This window comes from Macrobrachium rosenbergii, chromosome 19 (assembly GCF_040412425.1).
Source record: "Macrobrachium rosenbergii isolate ZJJX-2024 chromosome 19, ASM4041242v1, whole genome shotgun sequence".
Taxonomy (NCBI): Eukaryota; Metazoa; Arthropoda; class Malacostraca; order Decapoda; family Palaemonidae; genus Macrobrachium; species Macrobrachium rosenbergii.
The window spans coordinates 2,027,699-2,054,317 of NC_089759.1; the positions used below are offsets into that span (position 1 = coordinate 2,027,699).

The 26,619-nt window shown below is 33.9% G+C and overlaps 1 protein-coding gene across 1 annotated transcript in view; it reads left to right on the forward strand.

Moving 5' to 3' along the window:
- Positions 1-26,619, forward strand: part of LOC136848546 (uncharacterized) — a 401,222-nt gene that overhangs the window by 318,938 nt on the left and 55,665 nt on the right. Inside the window, exons 19-22 of the mRNA XM_067120822.1 lie at positions 2,181-2,333; positions 8,087-8,180; positions 17,301-17,475; positions 22,491-22,595. Of these exons, the coding sequence (XP_066976923.1) occupies positions 2,181-2,333; positions 8,087-8,180; positions 17,301-17,475; positions 22,491-22,595 (527 nt within the window). The remainder of the gene's footprint in view (positions 1-2,180; positions 2,334-8,086; positions 8,181-17,300; positions 17,476-22,490; positions 22,596-26,619) is intronic.

The following is a 26,619-nucleotide window of genomic DNA, read 5'->3' on the forward strand; positions in this document are numbered from 1 at the left end:
TTTGTCTAAAATAAATTTTATTATATATTTTAGTGTAGATTCATGGCTGCATAAGAATTTATATTAGAGTCCAACCTCTTTAATTCAGCACCTTTGGGACCAGGCCATTGCTGGAGCACAGAAAATTCTGGATGGCAGAAATCAACCCTAAAAACCCCCTCTGTGTAAACATAGTCTTGTTAGCTCATTCCACATACACATTTCTGTGTTATGAAAGGTAGAACAAAGCTTCCAAATGATCACTCACACATTAGGTTTAGTTTCTTATAAAAAGTCTTGGCCTGCTCCATAGGGATCTCCCTGAAAATGCTTACACCTTTTGCTGTGTCTGAGCTTAAACACTTTGTAAGTACTTTACAAACGCACTGAACTCCTTGAACCTTTCAGTGTTTTCTGGCACTTTAAACTTTTCTGGCTTTCATTTTTAAAAGATACTGTATAATATGCTGCTTTTTTTTTTCTTTAAAAGTCATACACAGTGGATGATCGGATGACATAGTACTCACAGCCTTTACAGATGTTCCTGTTTTTGAACTCCTCAGTAATGCCACCATTTCAAGCATAGATTAAGATTTATGCTTATGCTTCTTACCTCTTGCTCTCATGGGTGGCATCCTGAATGGGTAAATATGCAGCTAAAGGTTACAATCCTTTATCCGAAATTCTAAAAACCAAAATCTCTAAAAACTGAAATTTTTTTTAAGAGAGTATAGCATCATCATAAGGTATTAAGATCAATGAAATGTAATCCCTTTTATGGTCCCACTTGGTGTGAAATTTCACTTGTGTACTGTAGTACTATCTTGTACTAATTTTTAACCTGCTAACGAGAGAGAGAGAGAGCGAGCGAGCATGCTACCATTTGCAAAAGTCAAATACAATAATACAGTTGTATTGAGAGTAATGAAAACTTTATGTAAAACTGTAGTTTTCCTTACTGTATGCAATTATATTTCATGTATTACTGTCATATTATCATATTATAATTTATGAATGTAACAATTGTGCACCATTTACATCTGGTAAAGTCTACATTCTTAAAATCATTAGCTGACTACAGTTTACTGAGATCATCACTGCCATTAGTTGCTAAATAAAAAATATTTGAGATATGTTTTTTGTAAATGATCAAAGCTGGGTTTTCACAAATGTAACTTACTTTATTTATAAATGTAGTAAATTAAATGAAGTAGAGGTGTAATTTCACTAGTTTCAGATGTTGCTTTTGCCTCTTCTGAGATGTTTTGTTGCCTTCACAGTATTTGTTTCTTTAGCCACAGCTACACCCTTAAGCTTAGTGGCATACGTTTTTAACACTATCTTCTCCATTTTGTGAAGGATAAACAAATGTTTATTTTATTTTTACTTATCAAAATCACCATTGAAAATAGCAAATTTTTAACAAGTTTACAACTGTAATGTAACTGTTAATAAACATGTTAAGTTGTGGTAACTAACGTTGGCAAACAGCTTTTTCTCAATTTGGTTGTTTATGTCAGTACTTGCTGTTGTTTATACCGGTGTCTTGCATGCAGTACTAAGTGGTTGCTGATTATAAGGAATAGTGATGAATTCTTAGGCAAGCCGGTAAGCCAGGCTGAATGTATGACCATTCACATTTAACCTAATGAACTTTTGCTTCTCTGCCTATTTATTACCTAAAAGCTAACTTAGATATAATATGCATAATCAGTGGTATCTACTGAATCTGATGCAAGCATAGAAAGCCTAGCCTAGTATAAGCTGCCAAAAAAGAAACTCGCATATTAAGCATAGCCTCATGTAATCTACCAAAAATGCATCTCATACTACACATGATATGATGAAATCATGTTTTGGGACAAAATTTTAAGGATTGCATAATACATGGGTATATCCACAAATTACAATTCCTTTTGATGCTGGATACTTTTGAGTTTCACAGAATGTTTTTGTTGTAAATAAACTGTGCTTGGGTATTTTTGGGGCAAGCTTCTGTTCCAAAATATGAAAAATCCCAAAACTGAAATATGCAACGCTGCCCTCATAGCCGCTCAATGAACTAATGGCAGCTGATTAAAAAAAATGCCGGACTATATGAGTTTCCAGACCGCCGAGTGCTGAATTAAATAGGTCAGACTGTATAACTGTATTTTAGGATGTTAAATAAAATCCATACAAATCCAAATATTTTATTTCAGTATCATGAACTAGCTCAGCCACCACAGAGAGAACCTAATTCTGTGGCTGACGTAAGTCAAGATGAATCAGATGGTGCTGCTCTGGTAGAAACAGGTGATAATTCAGCAGGGCAGGGGAACAGAGGACAAACAAAGATTCACATTACCTATCAGGTTAGTAGTCACTATTCTATTGTGAAGTATCCTTTCTCTCTTTTCTTACTCAATAATGTTTTCTATCATTTCAGTTTCTTTTTTCTTATTGCTTCATTTCTGCCATTCATATATATATATATATATATATATATATATATATATATATATATATATATATATATATATATATATATATATATATATATATATATTTTCAAATACTTCTAGACGTATTCAGGTGAGCTGCAGCTATATTCTGTGATAAATCTCAGCAAACTTGTTTCTATAGACTTTTACAGTACCTGTAAACAGTAGAACTCTGTTTTCTGTTGTCAAAAGGTCTTTCATATTTTCAAATATAAACTTTCCATTGCTTTACTTCTATGGGTACTGTACTATTATACTTTTCATGCTTGTAGAGTCAGGATTGATCTTTATTTCAATCATTTCCATTGCTTGAAAACCTTTCGTGTGAAATCTGATAGGCGTTAGGTACGGTTTTATAGAGTAGCCACTGTTCGTGCTCAAAGGGAGTTACACTCTCATGGTCTGTCCATGGCTTCATTAGATAGACCAACCAATCTCAAAGAATTTTCTTATAGTTGGTCTTGGCCAGAATAGTGCTTGTTGGCACAATGATAGAATATAAAAGACCCAGGACAAGAGGGCTCTATCTCCTGTCCACACAACGACTGGCTTGGTTTTCCCTTCATCCTCCCTACACGGATATGACGAGAGCGCATATCGGCTATCTTCCTCATTACACATTGGTCTGTCCAAGAGTTCTGTAATCCCAAAGGTATGCTCTGGAAAAGTGTTCAACTGTGTATTCGTCGATCATCATAAAGCTATGTAAATAGCTTTAAGAACTGTTGAAAAGTTTTAGTTCCTTAAAATTTTAAATGGTAGGCTTATATTTGTTAAAATTGAGAGCCAGTAGGTCTCCTGCAAGGTGAGAAGTTAGGAGTAGAATGCTAGGTTACACTGTAATTGATGCGCTGTTTTCCTAACAAAGTGATAATTAGGATTAATGCAGTAATATTAGACAATTTTTTTATTGAAACTCATTAGTCAATGACTTTTTAACATTGATAGATAATTTGAAGTTACCAAATGGGTAAATCAGGTTAGCCTAACTTCTTGTTTACAAAATACAGCTGTGATAGTAGCTCTCAATCATGCTTGACTTCAAGCCTTGGTGTTTACTAAAGGCCAGTATTTACTTTGTAGTGTTTTTTATCAAACTAAATGGATTTTGTGGTGTTGAAAGTTCCGCAGTTATCCTTAATATCGGAGTTCTTTCAAGTCTTAAAGGAAATATATTCATGCGGATCTACTTCCCATTGTGTATTATTCTGCTGATAGTGACATCACTGTTGAGAAAAATTATTGTGATGCTCTTCTTTTTTCATACAGGAATATAAAAATTACTGTTCTGTAATGGTAAGCTTTGTCAAATAAATTCAAATCTTAGTTGTATTAATTTGATGCAAATTCGGTACAATAATTCCAATAATTGATGATTTTAATTATGTACCAACTAATGTAGCCCATAACCTTTACCTGATGCTTGGGAATAGACCAGTTACTCAAAGTTATGAAATGTATAGAAACTCATTGTATGGATGTCCATTTAGTGTTATCTTAATTTAGTTTAGAAACATTTGTGAGTAAATCCTTTAACCCTTAAACGCCGACTGGACATACTGTAAGTCGACTAAAATTGTCTGTCGGGTGATGAGTGGACGTACCGTATGTCGACTACAAAAAATTTCAACCTTCGGTCAACTTTGACTTGACCGAAATGGTCGAAAAACGCAATTGTAAGCTAAAACTCTTACATTTTAGTAATATTCAATCATTTACCTTCATTTTGCAACAGATTGGAAGTCTCTAGCACAATATCTCGATTTATGGTGAATTTCTGAAAAAAACTTTTTCCTTACATCCACGCGGTAACTCAGCCGAAAATTTCAGAAATATTCTTTCGTCATTTTGTTGTAATTTTTGCACCATTTTATATTAGCCATTACATAAAGTTTTATATATGAAAATGTGCACAATTTCATGTAAAATACAACAAAAAACAACCCATGGTTGTAGCTTTTATCAGTTTGGAAATATTTTCATATAAATCACGGTGCCAAAATTTCAACCTTCGGTCAACTTTGACTCGACCGAAATGGTCGAAAAACGCAATTGTAAGCTAAAACTCTTACATTCTAGTAATATTCAATCATTTACCTTCATTTTGCAACAAATTGGAAGTCTCTAGCACAGTATTTCAATTTATGGTGAATTTTTGAAAAAACTTCTTCCTTACGTCCGCTCGTAGTAACTCTGCCGAACATCTCAAATTCTTTCGTCACTTTGTCGTTATGTTTGCACCATTTTATATTAGTCGTTACATAAAGTTTTATATATGAAAATGTGTGCAATTTCATGTAGAATACAACAAAAAATAACTCATGGTTGTAGCTTTTATCAGTTTTGAAATATTTTCATATAAATCTCGATGTGCCAAAATTTCAACCTTCGGTCAACTTTGACTCGACCGAAATGGTCAAAAAATGCAATTGTAAGCTAAAACTCTTACATTCTAGTAATATTCAATCATTTACCTTCATTTTGCAACAAATTGGAAGTCTCTAGTACAATATTTCGGTTTATGGTGAATTTTTGAAAAAACTTTTTCCTTACATCCGCGCGGTAACTCAGCCGAACATCTCAGAAATTCTTTCGTCACTTTGTCGTAATGTTTGCACCATTTTATATTAGTTGTTACATAAAGTTTAATATATGAAAATGTGCGCAATTTCATGTAGAATACAACAAAAAATAACTCATGGTTGTAGCTTTTATCAGTTTTGAAATATTTTCATATAAATCCTGATGTGCCAAAATTTCAACCTTCGGTCAACTTTGACTCGACCAAAATGGTCGAAAAACGCAATTGTAAGCTAAAACTCTTACATTCTAGTAATATTCAATCATTTACCTTCATTTTGCAACAAATTGGAAGTCTCTAGCACAGTATTTCGATTTATGGTGAATTTTTGAAAAACTTTTTCCTTACGTCTGCGCGGTAACTCGGCTGAACATCTCCGAAATTCTTTTGTCACGTTGTCGTAATGTTTGCACCGTTTTATATTAGTCGTAACATAAACTTTTATATATAAAAATGTGTGCAATTTCATGTAGAATACAACAGAAAATAACTCATGGTTGTAGCTTTTATCAGTTTTGAAATACAGTATTTTCATATAAGTGTGCAATTTCATGTAGAATACAACAGAAAATAACTCATGGTTGTAGCTTTTATCAGTTTTGAAATATTTTCATATAAATGACCATAAATAGAAAAAATTCTACTTTTGGTCAACTTTAACTCGACCGAAATGGTCGAAAACTGCAATTGTAAGCTAAAACACTTACAGTAATCAATTAGCTTCATTTTTCAACAAACAGGAAGTCTCTAGCACAATATTTCGATTTATGGTGAATTTTTGAAAAAAACTTTTTTTTACGTCCGCTCGTTACGAATTCATGCCTCATTTTGTGATAATATTTTCTCTGCGTTGCTTCGATTGTTTTACAATTTGTTATGTACCAAAATCATCGCAATTTAGTTTACAATACAAAGAAAAAAAATAACCCGTTAGCTTTAACCGTTTTGCTCACAGCACGATTTGTATACAATTATATATGAAAATTTTTTTTGCGCTGTCATATATTTCAATATTTATATATGATAATGATATTTTTTTTTCATTTCTGATGGTTACATACTAAACTTCAGGCAATGAAAAAAAAGGAGCCAAAAATGAACTCTTAATCTTAAAAACTAAGCGTGCTGTGATTTTTTTTTTAAACTTTTTTTCCGCTTCGGCGCTAACTCCCGAACGCCGCCAGCATATGGGAGATGTTTTTGTAAATAGAGGCTCGGCGTTAGAGGGTTAATTCAATTTCAGTCAAAATTATTTTTTTATTTTAACCTATATTTATTCATTCAGTCAAATTATCATTCCAATGCCCTACAACAACAAAAATTGTATGCCTAGGCTAGCTTGTATGCTGTACATGTGTCGTCAACACGAAGGAAGTCGGGAACTGAATGGGATTATAAACTTTTGCTGGATAAGTTATTTAACTAAATAGTCCCAAAAGTGCCCAAGCAAGTGTCCAAGCACTGAGCTATTATAATTATATGTATGCTTAAGAAAAAATATTTGAATATGCAGAGTATGTACTGTAGTATATTTTAGAAAGAAAACCACAACACCATTGCTATTATGCCATGTTATAACTGAAGTTCCCTGCCCTCCAGCCAATTCAGCATTGGTAGTTCCCACCTCCCTCAGGCCCTAGGCAGCCTCATAGACAACAATATTGCTTGTTTATTTCAAATATTAACCTACTCATGTAATTTACATGCAAGAAATTATTAAAATGCCTCTTATTAGCGTTCGCATAGCCAGATGTCTTTTAATGTACTTACAATGAGATAAAAAATTATTGTTTAAAGGCCATCGTTTGTTTTTGTTTGACCTGACTAGATTGTTACAATCTTGTCGTTAGTGTGCTTGTATTGTTATATTATCAACGTAAATCGGCACGTTTATGATCTAAATATGAAGGTATGATGGTTATTTGTATATATAGTCATTCAGATGTAGTACTGAAGAAACATTTTCCATCTTTATCACAGTAAGCTCACGATATCAGGAACATTGATTTCACATTTAGCTATGCATATTGCCACATCTACCTAAAACCTATGTTGGTGAGTGGACAGATGGCATGAAACTGACTATTGTATAGTAGCCTGATCCAAACTTGTCACATTGACAGGTACACTGTCAAGCACATGTTAACAATTATGCTTAACTGAAGAATTTTATGGAAATGAATTTTTAATGGAAATAAATTTTTACAGGTGTTTGTGACTAGGCACTTAGCTTTCCTCAGCAGTAACTGCAATTCGTGGACTGACGCATTCGCGGGTTTCTCTGTAGAACATATCTACCCATTATTCGCGGAAAATTCGCCCATTTGCGGTATTTTTCACCGAGAAATATTCACTAATTACTGTATTGTCGTATAACTTTCATGAATAAATGCAATTTTTGTGATAAAACTATTGAAATACTCAGGTATAAGCATTTTTACAGGGTTTTTCTTGTGTTTAAACTATCAAAATGGGCAGTTATAAGTGTTTTTAGAGGGGTTTTAAGGATTTGCGGATTTTAGCTATTCGCCGGAGTGTGTGGTACGCATTCCCCACGAATACAGGGATGTTCACTGTATTTCATTTACATGGCCTTTGAAAATTCTGGAGCACATTAGGGCCCATGTGAATTGTATGACAGACCATGAGTAATGGGGATCTTAACCAGTTTGTGGTTAAGATCAGAGGCCCTATTTTGGCAAAGACCAACTGTGAGAGAATTCTTTGAGACTGGCTGGTCTGTCTTATGGAGCCCCATAAGAGTAACTCCTCTGAGGATGAACAAAGACATAATTACAATACCACACAAAAGAAAAAGATGCTACCAGTTATGATCAATTTTATAAGTACTGTACAGTTTTAACAGAATATGTCACACTCAGTAAGATCTGACTGAATAATGTAAGAAAGATATAGTATGTTGTCATTGTAAACTGAAAATATGAGGTAAACTTGCAAGCCTGAACTAGAAATACATAAAGTATACCATTTTATGCCCTTTGTTATATTTATTTCCATATATTTTCTGATTTTTTGTCTCTAGGCAAGAGACCAGGAAATCACAAAATTGGCGAAGCGTCCATCAGTAACACCATCAAGGCAAAAGACAGCTGATGCAGTTAAAGCATATTCCAGGGGTAAGTGTAAATTACAGTTTTGAAAAATTTGTATCCTTTGGTAAATGGGGCATTCTTTATCAGATCAATCAGTGCTTAACACCCTCATCTCTCAGATTTTGCTGAAATTTGGTTTATGGGGAAATCATAGGCCCTGAATCCATTTCTGAAATTCTAGACCAATCCGACAAACAGTTCAAAAGATATGACCTTGGGAAATTTGAGGTCACATATATTCACCGACCCATAACTTGGTTAATAATGATCAGAATTGCATAAATGTATATGTATTTAGAATCAGAAAGAGCCAAGGAATTGAAATATACAGGTTTTAAAACTCTGTGTCGAAAAATAAAAAAGTTATACAAAAACAAAATTTGAGGTCACAATTTGACCTCCGGTGTATTAAATGAGAATTTTTTTATAGATGTAAAAGATGAAGAAAAGGGCATTAGCTGTTAGAATCAGCAAAAAAAGTTTGTGTATGTAAGTATTTTTCACGAAACTAACCTATAAGTGAACACCATATTCGTAAGTCAGGCATCAGTTCTACCTGTTTTTCCACACTTAAGCTTATATTTTGACATTTTTTTATAGATATAAAAGCAAAGACAGGGTTCTTAGCTATGAGGAACAATCATAAAAATGTTTGGTAATGTCGGTACTTTTTATGTAACTAACTTACAAATGAACAAAACAATAAAAAATCATTGTTGGTACTTTTCATGTCACTTAAGTAAACACCAAATTTATAAATTGCTTATATATTCCAGGAATTATAATATCTTAGTCCTTAGATACAAATTTGAGCTTGGCAAACACCAAGAATATAAGAAATAAAACTTATGTTACTGCTAATCTGCACTGGAAATAATAGTTATGACAAAGAACAACTTGTACTTTATGGATTCATGTGCTAGCCAACACAAGCTTTGCATTTGCAATGCATTCATCAATTTCTTTTTTTAGAAAAATTATTGAATTTTGCAGCCTCCTCTTAGGCTAGGACAACTCATTACAGTTAATATATGATGTCCTGGCACAGCACATGAATCCTTGTTTGATGGATAATAATATGCACTTGCTCCTGATGACCCAGAAGGGTGTAGAAAGTTCACTGTGAAATCATCCAACTCTTCACAGTATTCCTCCACAATTCCATACCAAAATTCCTTGTTGTAAATGCATCCAACATACTCTCCTGGTTTGACACACTTTGGGTTACCAAGTATTGTAGGTTCATTAGAAATGTAACCTTTCCTTATTCTTTTCTTTTCTCCAATGCGACTTGAGATGGGATACACCATCAGCTCTTCCTTGTCCAGGGGAACAAATCTGTGATATTTGTGAGTTCCAGGAATGGCCCTATTTTCCTTAAATCGATGGTCCAACTTCTTTTCTGCCTCTTTAAATTCTGCTGTAGGAACATAGAAAAATTTGATCTTCTTCCTTAAGTTTTCTTCACAAAACTGAAACATGAGTCTGGTGTAAGAATTTCCCTCTCAGTAGTTCTCTGCAAACTGGCACGAGCAGTAGCTCTTTTTACTATCCCTCCAATCCCATCACAGGCATTTTTTCTATGGGATGTAGCAAAGAAATGCCACCCACAGGCCAGACCAAAGTCCTCTTCATGGTAACAGAGGTTTGTGAAGTTATATCTGTTCTTATATTGGCCAGCACATCCATCTGAGAAATAGTGCACCTTCTTTAATTGTGGGCATCTGAATTTAACATAAGCCATAAGCTTCATTATGAATGTGTAAACCATTATAGTGCCATGTTTTAGTGATGCAGATAAGAAACACACACTAAAATGGCTAAGTTCCTGGTCTACAGATGATCTGTAATAGATGACAAAAGGGTGAACTGTACACTGTGAATTGTCCCAGTGAAAACCTTGGGCAGCATCCTGGACAATAAAAGAATAATTCTCAGAGAAATCCCATACTACACCTACCTTGCTGTCAGGTGGTAACGATTCCTTCCACTGCTTGTAGTACTGGAATTGTTGCTGAGCAACAAAGTGATGATGAACCAACCGACTGACTTTCATGCTTAGGGATGATAAGTATTCATGAAGTGGTTCCACCTTATCGACCATCGTGCAACAGTCAACAGTCACCCATTGCTTGTAAGTTACTTCATTTGGAGCTGATTTCACACTGTCAAGCAACTCGAGAAAATTCAGGAGATCCTCTTCCCCTGGGCAATCATTGCAAAGTTGCATCGTGCAGGTCTCTCTCTCTGTGCTGTAGACACAGAGAGAAGAGTCTCACCACTACCAGCAAGCACACAATATGATGGTCGTAATTTTGCAAATGTGGAAAATCCAACTTTGGGATTCTTTTCATCATTTTTGTATAGTTTAAAAATCTCTTAAATTTCCAAGGATCAATCGCTTTTGCACCTTTGTTGGACCTTCAGCACTGATAACTTTAATGTAATCCTATTGTCCAGGACACATACGACTAACATCACCTGACTCCTAGAATCTTCTAACTATATCTTTGTTCTCTTCAGTTATTACTTTTCCTTTGCTCGTTGTTGGAACTTTTGGAAGGATTCCATTTTCTGATTTCAGTAAACGGCTTTTTTTTACCTTGTATATTGTAGTTTGAAAGAAGCTAGCTGTTTTATCAGTTGTGTATGGTGAGTGTCAGTATTTGTAGTTTGCGATTGTGACATTTGCTCTCCATGAATGACTGTTTCAATTCATTCGTTAATTTGTTCAGATGTTTTTCAGATTGAGTTTCAGGCTCTTCACTATTATTTTCCTTATCGAGAATTTCAACACCATAACTGAGTTCCAGACTCTTTTTCAGGGATTTCTGAGCAGATAATAGCTTGATGACAGCCCTTCTGAAAACAACAGAAAGAGAGACTTCACACACTTGAATATATCTAAAGAATTGGATGTAGCTCAGCTTGCATTTTGTGTCAACTCAATAGTAATATTAAAGATTTAACATTTCAAAGTAAAAGCTTGCAAATTATATATGTTGTACTGTATATACAGTAGCTACCATAAATTCAATATAATTGTTCGTATAGTAGTTCAGGCAGATATAGGCTAGTATTAAGTATGTTATATTGTTGATTTAGTACTTACTTTTTGTAATTGGTGTTTGGTCTAGGAGTGCAAGAACTGGTTCAAGTGAGGTTGAAGGATTTTCCGCTATGAAGCAATCACTGTCATTTTTCACATCTTTAATGGGAGAAATTTTACTCAAATCATTGTCAATAGTATGTGACTCACTTGAAGTTTGATCAGACTTGTTTTCAGTGGTACTAAGTATAGTGGGGTTATTCATTATAATTTTCCAACAGTTCACACACAACAATGAGTCTTTTTTTCAGTCTACCATCACATATTTCAGCAAGTGTATCTGTCACTTTTCTAAGATTGATTGTTATACGTTTTTTGTGTTTTTTAATTGGGTCCTGGCAGTATTTCAAATGTTGAACCATTGTGATGTAATCTGTAAAGATATGAATACAGGAATATCCATTAGACAACATAAATTTTTAGAAAATATGGCTATGTACACTTGATGTTTTGAGCCTTGATAGTCTCGAGGATCAGAGCACCATACCCACTAGCCACGGAAGCGCAAATGGAAAGGTGTAACCAGTGGAGATGTTTAGCCATGAATTGATTCATCAATGCGGCGGATAGGGGGTCAAAGTGCAGACCTGATATCGTATCACAATAGTGACAAGCTTCCGTTAACCGGAATGAATACGTGCCAACCCTGTGCTATAAGTTCTCTGATAAGGGATTTAGCCGGGGCGCTGCCTAAGGCAGACATAACTGCATGAGGCTCTCGTGGCTCCCAGACTAAAAATAGGGTTTTCATTTCCCTTCGGGTTCAAACCCCGTTTATTATTAATTTCCTTGGTACAGAATAACCCTACAAAGCATGTCTCTCACTATAACGTTTATAAAGCAGATTGGGAGCAATATGAAATGTACACTAGGAATATCACACCACATGAAATTTTAAAGGACCATAATGAAAGAAATAAATTTCTTGTTAATTTCATTAAAAATGCTGCTGATAAAGCAATACCAAAACCAGAATCTCATCCAACAAAACACATGGTGGTCTGATAGGCTAGCAGAATTAATAAAAATGAAACACTCAGTAGGGAGACAATTAGATAACTTGAATAAAAAATTCAATAAAATGAATAAAACATTACCGATATTAGAATGATCTTTACAAAAAATGACTATATTATTGCTAGAAATTGGTACATTAAAACATCGGTACAACAAAATATCTGCAAAATTGAGGAAAGAAGTAATTCAAGGAAGAATCATTTCATGGAGGAAATATGTACCAGATCTCTCTAATAATACTCCAGTACAAAAAATATGGGAAAAATTCAGGATAATAAGTGGTACCCTTGTTAAACCACCTAGACATGCCATATTAAAAGATGGAAAAGAATCCTTGAGCCAAAAGAAATAAGTAATGTAATAGGGGAAAACTTAGCAAATGTGAGTACAGTAAACCTCCCGTATTCGCGTTCTCACGATTTGCGGACTCACATATTTGCTGATTTCTCTGTGGAACGTATCTATCCATTATTTGTGGAAAATTTGCCCATTCGCGGTATTTTTCACTGAGAAATATTCACTAATCACTATTTTCATATTTTCATGACTAAATGCACTTTTTGTGATAAAACTATTAAAATACTCAGGTATAAGTATTTTTAGAGGGTTTTTCCTGTGTTTAAATTCTTAAAATAGGCAATTCTAAGTGTTTTTAGAAGGGATTTAAGTATTCGTAGATCTTAGCTATTCATGGGGGGGTGCAGTACGCATCCCTGCGGATATGGGGGTTTACTGTAGTGATAAAAATTTAGATGAACACTTCTGCACAAAGAAAAATAATATAGAATTAATAAAAATAAATTTTGAAACAGTAGAAGATATATATTATAATAGAAAATTTAATAAGGAAGAGTTTGGATGTGCTCTCTTGAAGAGTAATAAATTTGCTCCCGGAGGTAACAGTACTTGTTTTGAGAGATCTGCCACTTAGCACCTTTGGCAGAGTCATACCTATTACAGTTTTATAATCATTTATGGATTTGAAATGTATTTCCTGATGAATGGCAAAATGCTATAATAATTCCTGTCCCCAAATCTGGAAAGGATCTCAGTAGTATAAAAAATTACAGACCAATGTCTTTGATAAGTTGCCTGTGCAAATTACTAGAGAAAATGGTAAATGCTCAACGAATGCAAGACATTTGAGAAAATAAAATTTTTCTCCCACTCAGTTCAAGTTAAAATGTAATAGATCTACATCAGATTCTCTGACTTAGAAGATCACACACATAGAGGATTTGAATAAAAACAAATTACTGTAGCTGTCTTTTTTGACACTGAAAAGGCATACGATACCACATGGAGGTATGCAATATTAAAAACATTATATTAAGATAGCATCCGTGGACATTTACATAAGTTTATCCAAACCTTTCTGACAGATCACAATTTCCAGTAAGAATTGATGATGCTTTGTCAAAAACATTTCCCCATGAAAATGGTGTTCCACAGGGAAGCGTCCTTAGTGGCACACTGTTTACTTTAGCAATAAATGATATTAGTAATAATCTACCTATTGGAATTAAAATAACCTGTATATGGGTGATTATGCCATATATTATTCAGCATCTTGCATAAAACATACAGAGCGGATCATTACTAAAGTCATAATAAAAACAGATGAATCGGCTTCATCTTTAGGCTTTTAAATTATCCATAGGCAGTCATGTTTTATAAAAATAAAATGTAGGAAAAAGGTGAAGAAATATATTTAAAAATCAGAAGTCATACTATACCAATTGTCCAAGCCGCAGAACTTTCAGGATTAGTATTTGATACTTTCTTAAATTGGAATGGCTGCATAACATACATGAAATCAAAATGTAAAAGAGCATTAAATCTAATTAAAAACCTATCCAATGCAATGAGCCAATAGACATACCTTTACTATACTGTATAAAGCAACAGTGTTGTCTATCATTGATTGTGGAAGCAAAATTATATGGCTCAGCGTCAGATGCAACTCTGAAAACATAGGATCCAGTTCACTAATATTTTCGGGAGCCTTTAGATCATCACCAACCTCATCTTTACAAGTTGAATGTGAACTACCACTGACTCTCTATGAGAGTTATAAGGCTTCATTGTTATTAACTCTCTATGAGAGTTAATAACAATGAAGCATCCCCTGATAGTTCAGACAAGTGAATCTCCAACAAAAAATTATTTAAATTAAGAGTTTTATTTATAAACAATCATTCACCACCTTTCCCAGTTTTAGCTGGAGATTGTTTAAGTCACTAAATATAAATATACAATTAGCTTCAATAGTAAAATTACCTCCTCCTTGGACTATCAATAAAATGAGAATTTGCACACACTTAAAATATTTTCAAAGAGCTATTCATATACCCCAGAACGCCATAAACAACACAATAGAACACACATAACCGGGAAAGGTCCACATTAGACAATATACACAGAGATTTAATTACAATACAAAGTGGGATATGCTGCGGTATCCCAAGACAAAACGTATTAGTTCTCTCTACCTGATAACGCCTCAGTATTTACAGCTGAGTTGTATGCAATAGCATCAGCCATAAAGATAGTTAAAGAAACCTTATGTAATAATTTTGTGATTTTTAGCGACTCAAGAAGCACCATTAGAAGCCATTCAGAGTTACAAACCAAAAAATAACATTCTATGACAGATTAAGTTATTACTCCATGAATTGTATAGTAATGGGAAAAATATGAAAATATGTTGGACCCTGCCCATGTAGGGAGTAAGGGAAATGAAGAGGCTGATGAAGCAGCCAAAGAAGCAGCCCATATAACAAGATCAAATGTAAATATCCCTATTAATGATTATGTAACATGCATAACAATAGGTACTATAAATAAATGGTAAAATATATGGAATGAAGAATCTGAAAATCATAAATTAAAATGTGGTGTTAGAAAATGGAGCTCATCATACCAAAGCAAGAGACATAATCAGGTAATTATGACATCTCCAAATAGGCCATGCTCATCTGACACATGACACCTGATGAGCAGCTCACATAACCCTGCTCCCGAATGCTCAGAATGCAAAGTGGTAATAACAATTAAACATGTGTTATGTGAATGTCTAAAATATAGCTAACAACGGTTATCAAGATTCGGAAATAGATCAGTCAGTGAAATTTTTATCAGAATCTAAATTTTCAATTGTTCCAATTTTAACATTCAGAGGAGCTGTAAATGAACTGATAAATTATAAAAAGTAATTTAGGAAAAGACAAAAACCCATGGGGCATTTAATCTATAAGAAAAAAATACAAATTTTAAAAATCTTAACTTTTTCTGATTTTTATTATTACTTAGTTTTTTAAAAAATTTTTGTGCAGATGGAAACATAAAATAAATGTATTTAATGTGTGTGTGTGTGTTCCAATGTAGAAACATATGCCTTTTAACTTATTTATTTTTAAAATTTCATTTTCATCCATCATTTAGTCCCAGTATTTAGCTTATGGCATAGACTTGGTACTCCATTTCATTTTAATCCTTCAGGCCAGCCCTATGATCAGCTCAGTGGTCTGGTTAAACTATTTTAATGGTAATAATAAAATCCCTGTGAATTAAAAATGCCAAGACAGTGGTTTGATTAAAATGTTTATTAATAATAATAATGTCAATTACAGCAGAAGATTATGCAGCCAAGATTGTTGCCCATTTGGTAGACACCCTTGTCATTGTTTTTATTCTTTCAAGTTGTATATATTTAGTTGGTGAGCCAGAACTTCATTCCAGTTTGATATAGCCTTCTGATGGTGGATAGCCAGGCAGTATCCTGATTATTTTGTTATTTAGTGGTATCTCTGTTATTTTGCCTCTCGGATCCTAAAGAATTACTAGAACACAGTTACAATCTGGGAATGTCTTCAACCATATAGTGTGTAAGTTGGCTCAATGTCCCCATGAGCTCTCAGTTTGATGATGGAATTTGTATCTTTTTAGTGCTTTTTGATAAGAGCAGACACTGCAGTGACACTGTAGATGAGCAGCAGTGACTTTAAGGAATAATATAAGTGTTACAAAGTGTACAGTAGGTGCCAAAAATGTTAGTGTTGTTTGCTACATTTTTTCTTGTAATATATTTGTAAAACTGTGTTCCAGCTTTTGGTGTACAACACTTGTAGTTAGATGGAACAAAATTTTGCAATACAGTATTCGGGTACAGCTTACAAGTATTCCATTCATTTGGATGAAAGGAATTTGACAAGTTTTCCATTCATTGGGATGAAAGGAATTTGAATCTTGTAACCTTGGCTTACTGTTTAGTACATGTCAAATAGTAAGGTTTGCAGGTTTTATATATTCTGAATATATTAAAAATTGTAAAGTAATTTTGATTTTAACTAGCTTAAAACCATGTATTTTAAGCAGAATCCATGTTATTAGCTCAACAGAATGGATTCTGTCAGTCGTTAAAAAGGAGCATTGTAGGTTAAACTGATGACTGGTGTGGTTTATATCAATCTTGTTATCTGTTTCCTCTGTCTCCAGCAGTAAAAGACAAAATGGAAAATGTTTGTATATTTGAAAATAGGAAGTGAAGTTATTGTCAATAATCAAAATTTCTTTTGGTATCTGAGAAAAATGCAGTGGATGTTACCACTGTTGTATGTGAAAATACAATTAGTGTTACCTTTAAGAAGTTATCAGCATAAGCTGTATAGTATACAAATAAGTGATAAGAGATATATTTTCTGATTTATTATTCAAACTGTAAATAAGCTTACACTTGACATTCAGATGACAGTTAGGTGTAGGACAGATGTTAATACAGTCATTGTATGCCTGAATATTTCTGCTTTGATTACAAGCAGATCTTGGAAAGCTTTTGGGGTAACAATACATGTTAGTTTTCCTTTGCAAAACATTTTAAAGTTTAATTCTGCTGTAAAATGCATATCCAAGTTAGTTTTTGCAATTTTTCCATTGTACAGAACTAGACAATATTGTAAGTTTTTGTATAAAACATTTAAATCTTGAAAAGTGCTTATTCATGCTTATTTGGTGTACAGGTAAAGCTGTAAAGGGTGAACCAGTTGACTGTGCAGTTATGATGGATTTACCAAATACTTCGGTTGCAGTTGATGTGAATCCCGATACTTCTGCTACAAGTGGTGTGCCAATTATTAAGTTTGAGGTCAACAATCAAGAGGTTACCAGTTTGACAGATATTGATACTTCAACACGGTAGGTAGTTCAGGCTGATATTTATGAAAAGGTGTTTTTGCAGAACACAGCATTTTGGAAAGAAATCTGTGTAGGCGAATGTCACTGGGTGTTGCTACCACATTATCAGGGAAATTATTATTGAAAAGCTCTCGACTTTACCGGGTTAACTCCTTCTTGTGAATAAAGTCAGATAACCTGTGACAGAATCTGGTGTGAAATAAGTTAAACTCTCACTTTAAAGCATTGCAAGAACATTAGATATCAACACCCTAGAGCTGTGGCTGTTTAATTCTTCCTCTAAGGAATCATGTTGGGAAATGATTTTGATCGTCTCCTCTGCAGTAGCATCCATAAATAAAGGTACCAGTATATTTAGTGAAATCTTTTGAGTTGGTGATGTTGAAGTAAAAGGACTTGCTTATAGAATCACCCTTGATTTTCAAGGTGAGTGTCAGAAGTAGAGGTCAGTAAGGATTCTACTGTGGCCTTCAAGTGGAACAGTTGGGAGTGTGGAGAAATGTACTGATGCCACTTCAACCTGTCCAAGTTTTGGTTATGAAATGGAGGCCACACAATATTACTGTGTTCTGTACTTGGGAAAAACGTTTGGAAGATTTTATAAACGTTAAAAGAAAGCACATCATTTTTATGAAAAAGTAAGTTTACATCACTTTTATGAAAGTGTAGGTGCAAGCACATGACATAGAAAGATATCAAAAGAAACAATGACTAAATGCTGTTTGAATAGATCATGATGATTAGGAAACAAACATTTCTAAAAGAGCCTCACAACATCATTTCCTTGAAGAAATTTGGTAGAACATTTGAGAAGTGATGACATAACAGCATGATCCAAAAGATTGTTGAATAATGTAAATGCTGCTGTGTTTAAAAAAATTACTCATTTGCAACAGTAGAAATGCTTTTCAGGATGTGTGAAAACTTATCAGCATGATACAGCCTCATGCTTACTTAACTACCATCTGTACACATGACCAGAAAAAATACTTTATAAATTAAACAGCTAAAGAAGAGATATAAGTAGCTCTCTCTCTCTCTCTCTCTCTCTCTCTCTCTCTCTCTCTCTCTCTCTCTCTCTCTCTCTCTCTCTCTCTCTCTCTCTCTCTCTCTCTCATTTCAGAAAAAGAACACATTACAAAGATTGTTAACCTTTAACAATATTTTATATTTGTGTTTCTGGTTTTGTGTATATGCAGCAGTGTGTGCATATTGCATTCTGAGATTACGAGTTACTGTTGAAAAATAAAATGTTAAGAAAACATTTTGTATAGAGGTTTAGAGTTAAGGTCTGCAAATATAGTAAGCCCCCCATATTCGCCCTAGGGGATGCGTACCAAACCGCCCCGCGAATAGCTAGAACCCACGAATACTTAGAACCCTTCTAAAAACACTTAGAACTGTGTATTTTGATAGTTCAAACACAAAAAAAAAAAAATAAATAAAAATGCTTATACACATATAATCCTACTTACAATGGGGTTAGGTTCCAAAAAAGCCCATTGTTTGTTGGAAAAAACGTATCTCAAATATAGTCTAGCCTACACTAGTGGATTCGGTACCATGTATACATATATAGTAGCCTGGCCTACACTATAAAGTATACTACAGTATATACATACACGGTATAGTAATTATTAATATCAGCTAATTCTGGAGGTTCATGCAGAGTGACTTATGATAATTCAATGCAAAGAGAAATTGAATAACAAAAATTAGCGCAGCCTACACTATGGTATATTGTATACATATACAGTAGCATTGTATACATATACAGTTAGTGTAAATGAATCTCTAGATACTTTATTTATATGGGGCAAGGTTATTTTTCATTATACGAAGTGTTTTTAAGTCGAAATATAGCTCAAAAAGTCTCGCTGTGAAGTTAATTTATCTATTATTGTATTTTCGTTAATAGATGACAATGGCTGTTTGGGGGCGTTTGTTTTTTGTAAATAAAATTCAAGATTCCGTTCATTATTTTCCCTTGATTTCATCATAATACGAGCTTTACATATTTATTGTTTGTTGGCATAAAAATAACAGTAATGTGTTCTTTATTGCCCAATAGTTTCAATTAAAATACTTTCTCTCCAATTTTAATTACAATCGAGTTTCATCCATGTTGCCGATGCACGATAATTTACAGCATGGCCATTAACAGCTTGAACATTATTTTCTCAGCCACAGCTACAACTTGCAGCATAAATTTAGCAGTATATTTCCTTGACAATTCTTTATCCATACTGAATAAGGGTATAATGTAAAAATATACCAGTCCTATTCTACTTAACGTCATTTGTGCTATAAGCTACGGTAATTGTTTATTACCGTACGATGGTTGAAATACTAGGTAAATGGCTGTTGTTATCCGATTCGGTTATAAGCAAAACAACAGTTTCTCGGTCGATTGTTTATGGCTGTACGCATTTATGCAAGAGTATAACGTTACTAACAATACTTTTATGATTCTCTTTTACTTTTTTAACTAGAAGATGGGATAAAGAGATGGAGGAAAAGTTGTCTATTGTAATTTGGTCTCTCTCACTGCCGGATTATGCTGCTGCCTGCACCTGCGGGAAATTTAAAAATGTTTTATAAATAATATTGTTCATCAGTATTAATTGCTTACCCCATTGCAAAACCGAATTATCATAAGGTGAATTATCGTAACTCGAGCATTACCTGAGTATTTTATTTGTTTTATCACAAAAAGTGCATGTAATCATGAAAATGAGATGAAAATACAGTAATTAGTGAATATTTATCAGTGAAAAATACTTGAATGGGCAAATTTTCCATGAATAATGGGTAGATACGTTCCACAGAGAAATTCATGAATATGTGAGTCTGCGAATTGTGAGACTGTGAATATGGAGGGTTACTGTATTACTGTGTGTGTATATATATATATATATATATATATATATATATATATATATATATATATATATATATATATATATATATATATATATATATATATATATATATATATATATATATATATATATTACACACACACACACATATACAGTAAACCCCCGTATTCGCAGGGATACGTACCACACACCCCCCGCGAATAGTTAAAATCCGCACATACTTAAAACCCCTCTAAAACACTGAGAACTGCCCATTTTGATAGTTTAAACACAAGAAAAACCCTGTAAAAATGCTTATACCTGAGTATTTTAATAGTTTTATCACAAAAAGTGCATTTGTTCATGAAAATTATATGAAAATACAGTAATTTGTGAATATTTCTCAGTGAAGAATACTGCGAATGGGTGAATTTTCTGCAAATAATGGCTAGATATGTTCCACAGAGAAACCCGCAAATGCGTGAGTCCGCGAATCATGAGAACGCGAATACGAGGGGATTACTGTATGTCACAAAAATAACATGAAAATTACAGTAACTAGTAGATATTTCTCGATGAAAAAATCCGCAAATGACCAAATTTTTTGCAAATAATTCGGGATAAGTTCCACAGAAAAATCCACAAATAGGTAAAGCTGTGAATACCAAACACTGAATAGGAGGGGGTCGACTGTAACTGGAAAAAGGCGGGATTTGATGTTCTCCATGAAAGGGTACACAACTTCTAAGGGCAAGGCTGATTCTGAGTGCTGCACACCATTTAGAGCCAAGACCCAGTCTGAGTCCTAACTGGCCTAATACAAGTCCAGGCTCATATTGTCCTAGTTTGAGCTTGGGTCCAAGTCCAAACTTAGGATTCTCTGTCTGAATTTGTTTCTAAGTCAATAAACCATATGTTCAAAGTCCAAACTTTAGATTTTTCCTGCAATCAGTCAGAGGGTCATTAATGTAAAAGAAATTTAACCCAAATAGCCAAATAGATACACTGTGTTCTTAGGCCAAGAACCCAACCTCAGGACCTCTAACACTAAATTTTAGATCTCTTATTAAGATTTGTTATATAACATATGTTCTATATTCTGAGAAGCCAGGATCAAGAAAAGATCCAATATGCCTAGTGATTCAACTTCATAATACTTAAATGCCAGACATTTCCCCTCCGGATATCTCTAAAATACATGATTATTCTTATCTTCATACCATATCTACCTTTAGAAATAAATATGAACATAGAAAATTCATTTGCAATGAACAAACATTTATCAGTCTTCAGCTGAAATGTTGTTAAATATAATGAGCTTTTTATTTATAAAACAAGATGTAATGAGTCATGTACAGGATTAATCCTGCCTAGCCTCTTTGAAAGTATCTACAGTATAACAAAGTTAATAAACTGACATAAAGGGAATTTTGTGTCATTTGTAAATAGGCTAGCCTAGGCAGTGTGAGGAAATCCTGGCATGGGTTAATTTCCTGTCAACTACAGGGAATACTGATGCTTACTTGGTTTTATATTTGATTTTTTACAAACATATTTTAAATGGTAAATGTTATAGAAAAAATATTTTGTCCCTAAGGATTGGTAAGGTAGATTGTTATTGTTAGCATTCTCCAAATGACTATTTATAATAATGAAATTAAGTGGAGAAATAGTAGTGTGCTTAAAAAAGACTATTTGTAGGGATTTTTACATCTCTACACATTGATATTGTGGAAGGATTTTTTTTTTGTTAACCAAGACAAATTACAGTACCATCACTATGTTGTATATATTTGTATGTGTTAAGCATTTTTTAACCTATATTGATGTGGGATAGGACTTGTAGGAAAAGAGCAGTACTGTAAAAAGAACCTATTAATTTTAACTAAGTGTGATATGATACCACAATTTTTGTTTCATGGCTGACAGAGAAATGTTTCTCTAATAATATGTACAGTGTTATTTTGTGTAAGTAGTACAGTGTAATTCAGTATTAATTCATGGACTATGTGAAGCATTTGTTTTTACTGTACATAACATACTACAACTACAAGTATTCTGAAATAGTTCAGCTTAGTATAAGCTTGATAAATGTTTGTTATATTTTTTAAATGTTCAGTGCATTGCTTATAAAATCTTATTTTCTTTTTACAGAACAGCACTGACTGAAGAAGCTAAGGCACGTGAAGCTTCTGACAGTTTGTTATTCCAGAGAATGCTGTCAGTATTTTTTTGGCCAGCTTTAATGACCATTTCAGTGTAAGTTTTTTTATATTTCACAGCTTGGTGTATCATTTTTAAAGTGTATGGTAAAATTTTGGGGCTGTTGTGGAAAACTTTATGAATAAGCATGAAAAGAGTTTATCAAGCATAATATGTATAAGTGATATTGTTGGAGAATTTTTTTACTTGCTGATAAAACAGGTTTTGACGTAGGAAAAACCTAGTTTTGGTTGATGCTGTTTAGTCCTCAAGGAGTTACCTTCCATGGTCTACCAGAGCTCCATGGTGACCAAACTAATATCAAAGAATTCTCTTCCTGTTGGTCTTTTTGGTCAAGTATTGTGTCGTAATGATTAACATTATAACCCATGATGGTATACAGTATATAATGGACTCAAAGATAAGAGGGCGCTTTCCCTTATTTTCAGCGAAGCTGAACCCAGTTTTTCCAACGTCAAAGAACCTGCAAGAAAGAGAAGTGACTACAGTATTGTGCATATGCATCTGCCCTCTTGTTTTCAACTCGGCCATTAAAGACCAAGGAGCCATTACTCTCTGTTGGTCAGTGCAGGATGATCCCTTGCTCAAATCCTATGCCTTTTCGGCAGGGAAGTGGGAGGGTTTTGAGGACTCAACAGCGACTACCAAAAATAGGTTTTTTCTACGTCAAAACCTATTTTTTTTTTATAGCATAGTCGCATATTTCATCCTCAGGGAGCTTTACAAAGAAATTGACAGGCGATGAAAAAGGTTTAAGCTCTCAATTTTTAATCCCAACATCCCAAAGGAAAAAACATTTCTGAGTTTCTGTTTTATATAGGCAATAACCTATGCTAGATTAAGTGAGAACATTTTAAGAAATATCTTATTATTGGCCTAAGTAGTATCTTAGACAATTTAGCCTGGGATTAGATAAAACAATATCTTGGGCTGGACAAAACGGTAGACTAGTTGTAAAGCAACATATTAGTGGGTTTCTGTTTTATATAGCCTATACATTTAAGGGAGATCTAAATAATATGGAGTAGGCAATACCCTATATAGTACAAGGTTAAGTGAGAACATTTCAATAAATATTATATTATTGACCTAAGCAATAGTTTAGACCAAATCGCCTAGGATTAGATATAAACAGTAACCTAGGCTAGATTAAATGTAACCTAGTTTTTAGGGAATATCCTATTATTAGCCTAAACGGTAGTTTAGATTAAATAAAGCAGTGACCAAATATCAGATAAAAGTGTAATCTAGTAAACTAGATTATAAGAGAATTTTTCCTGTCTAGTTATATCCTTAAGTGAGATTTAAATAAGCCTAGACTAGGCAGTGGCCGAGAATAGGGTACGAGGGAACCCTCTAAGAAATCCTCTATTCTTAGCCTAAGATAGATTATACTAGAAACATTAACCTAAGCCATATAAAACAGTACCCTGGGTTAGATAAACAAATTAATTTACAGCAGTTATCCTGAATGGCATGGCATTAAAAAAATTATATTTCACATATCCCTTGCAGACGGCCTAAAAGTGTATAGTAATACAGCTATATACTAGTGTCAAAATTAACCTAAATCTTGAAGTGTTTAAGCTAATTTAGATACTGATTTCAACACGTATAACAATTTTGTAAATAAAATATTTCAGTTACACACTTGTAATCAAGTTAGCCTGTAATATCAAATATACTATCTATATAAGGATAACAGACAATTAGTAATAACTAGTATCTAATAAAAACTTGTTTATATCACTACAGGGCTGCCATTATGCAGGACCCTCAGCTCAAGTGTTCTGCAGCAAATTGCTCCGTTCATTTTTTTCCATGAGCATAGTCCTTGCAAATAACAAGGAAAATTTGGTTGGTCACCAGATAGCCTATGTGCAAAATTTGTAGTGTGCTCCTGGCAGCAAGTTTTAAGGACAAAACAACTCGTTTTAAGCTGTCTCGATGGGTCCTAGGGTTCAGTAGGGGTGAGGAAGGGGGAGATTATGTCTTTCCTGCAGAACTCTAGCAGCAGATATTTAACCCTTTTTCAGAACAAAATCTATGTTTTGGGCCAAAACCCAGTAACGTCAGTCCCCAGTACCTCCCAGGTTAACCCTGTGGAGGAAGTAGATGAATCTTTATGTGGGGGTGACATCCCTACTAATGAACATGAAGTGGACATTGCCACTGAAATGGCCCTGCTGGACCCAGAAGGATCAGGTACACAAATTTCAGCTAATCATGGGAGAAACTTGCCAGAAGGAAGCCTATCCCCCATGCAGCTATCAGACGCTGAAGAGGATCTCTCCCCAAAAGCAGATTCTAGGATCCACCGAACCCCGACTGAAAAGACTACAGTACATTTTCGGAGGGTTATAGTAATTCATCCAGGACTTCTGCCCCTTGGTTAACAGGCAGTTACAATTCAGCTGTTAAAGCTCAGTCAGGTTATGCAAGCTCCCCTAAAAGGGGATACAGTACACAGTTTGCAACATTCGATCAGTTCCGTAAGGAAATTATGAGTAACATCATCAAAGATGTCCTTGCCACAGAACGGCAATATTTAAGGGACATGATACATAATTCCAAAAAGGAAATTAGGTTAATCCTGTACACCTCAAGGTGTAAAAGTACTGCATCCTGTAACCGTAAAGTGAGAGTGGATACAGACTCTACCCAAACAAGGTTTGATGCTAGAATTTTGACTGGAAACAACAAAATGGCCAGTTTGGACTACAGAATTTCAGATCAAAAGATAATAGGGGCTCCAATATTCACCCCTGATGATGCTGATAATCCTTGGCGAGATGATGCGACATGCCTCAATGTGCACTTTCTCTCCTGATTTTAACCCTTAAACGCTGAGCCTCTATTTACAAAAACGTCTCCCGTATGCCGGCGGCGTTCGGTGAGTTAGCGCCGAAGCGGAAAAAAAGTTTTTTTCAAAAAATCACAGCACACTTAGTTTTTAATATTAAGAGTTCATTTTTGGCTCCTTTTTTCTGTCATTGCCTGACGTTTAGTATGCAACCATCAGAAATGAAAAAAAATATCATTATCATATATAAATATTGGAATATATGACAGTGAAAAAAAAACTCATATAATTGTATACAAATCGCGCTGTAAGCACAACGGTTAAAGGTAATGAGTTAATTTTTTTTTTAGTTGTATTGTACACTAAATTGCGATGATTTTGGTATATAACAAATTGTAAAACGATCAAAGCAACACAAAGAAAATATTATCACAAAATGATGCATGAATTCGTAACGCACGGACGTAAAAAAATGTTTTTTTCAAAAATTCACCATAAATCGAAATATTGTGCTAGAGACTTCCCGTTTGTTGAAAAATGAAGCTAATTGATTGAATATTACTAGATTGTAAGTGTTTTAGCTTACAATTGCAGTTTTCAACCATCCATTTCGGTCGAGTTAAAGTTGAGAAAAAGTAGAATTTTTTCTATTTATCGTGATTTATATGAAAATATTTCAAAACTGATAAAAGCTACAACCATGAGTTATTTTCTGTTGTATTGTACATGAAATTGTGCACATTTTCATATATAAAACTTTATGTAACGACTAATGTAAAACGGTGCAAATATTACGACAACGAGACGAAAGAATTTCAGAGATGTTCGGCTGAGTTACCGCGCAGACGTAAGGAAAATGTTTTTTTAAAAAATTCACCATAAATCGAAATATTGTGCTAGAGACTTCCAATTTATTGCAAAATGAAGGTAAACGATTGAATATTACTAGAATGTAAGAGTTTTAGCTTACAATTGCGTTTTTTTACCATTTCAGTCGAGTTAAAGTTGACCGAAGGTTGAAATTTTGGCAGTTATCGTGATTTATGTGAAAATATTTCAAAACTGATAAAATCATCAACCATGAGCTATCTTCTGTTGTATTCTATATGAAATTGCGCACATTTTCATATATAAAAGTTTATGTAACGACTAATGTAAAACGATGCAAACATTACGACAACATGATGAAAGAATTTCTGAGATGTTCGGCCGAGTTACCGCGCAGACGTAAGGAAAAAGTTTTTTTTTTTTCAGAAA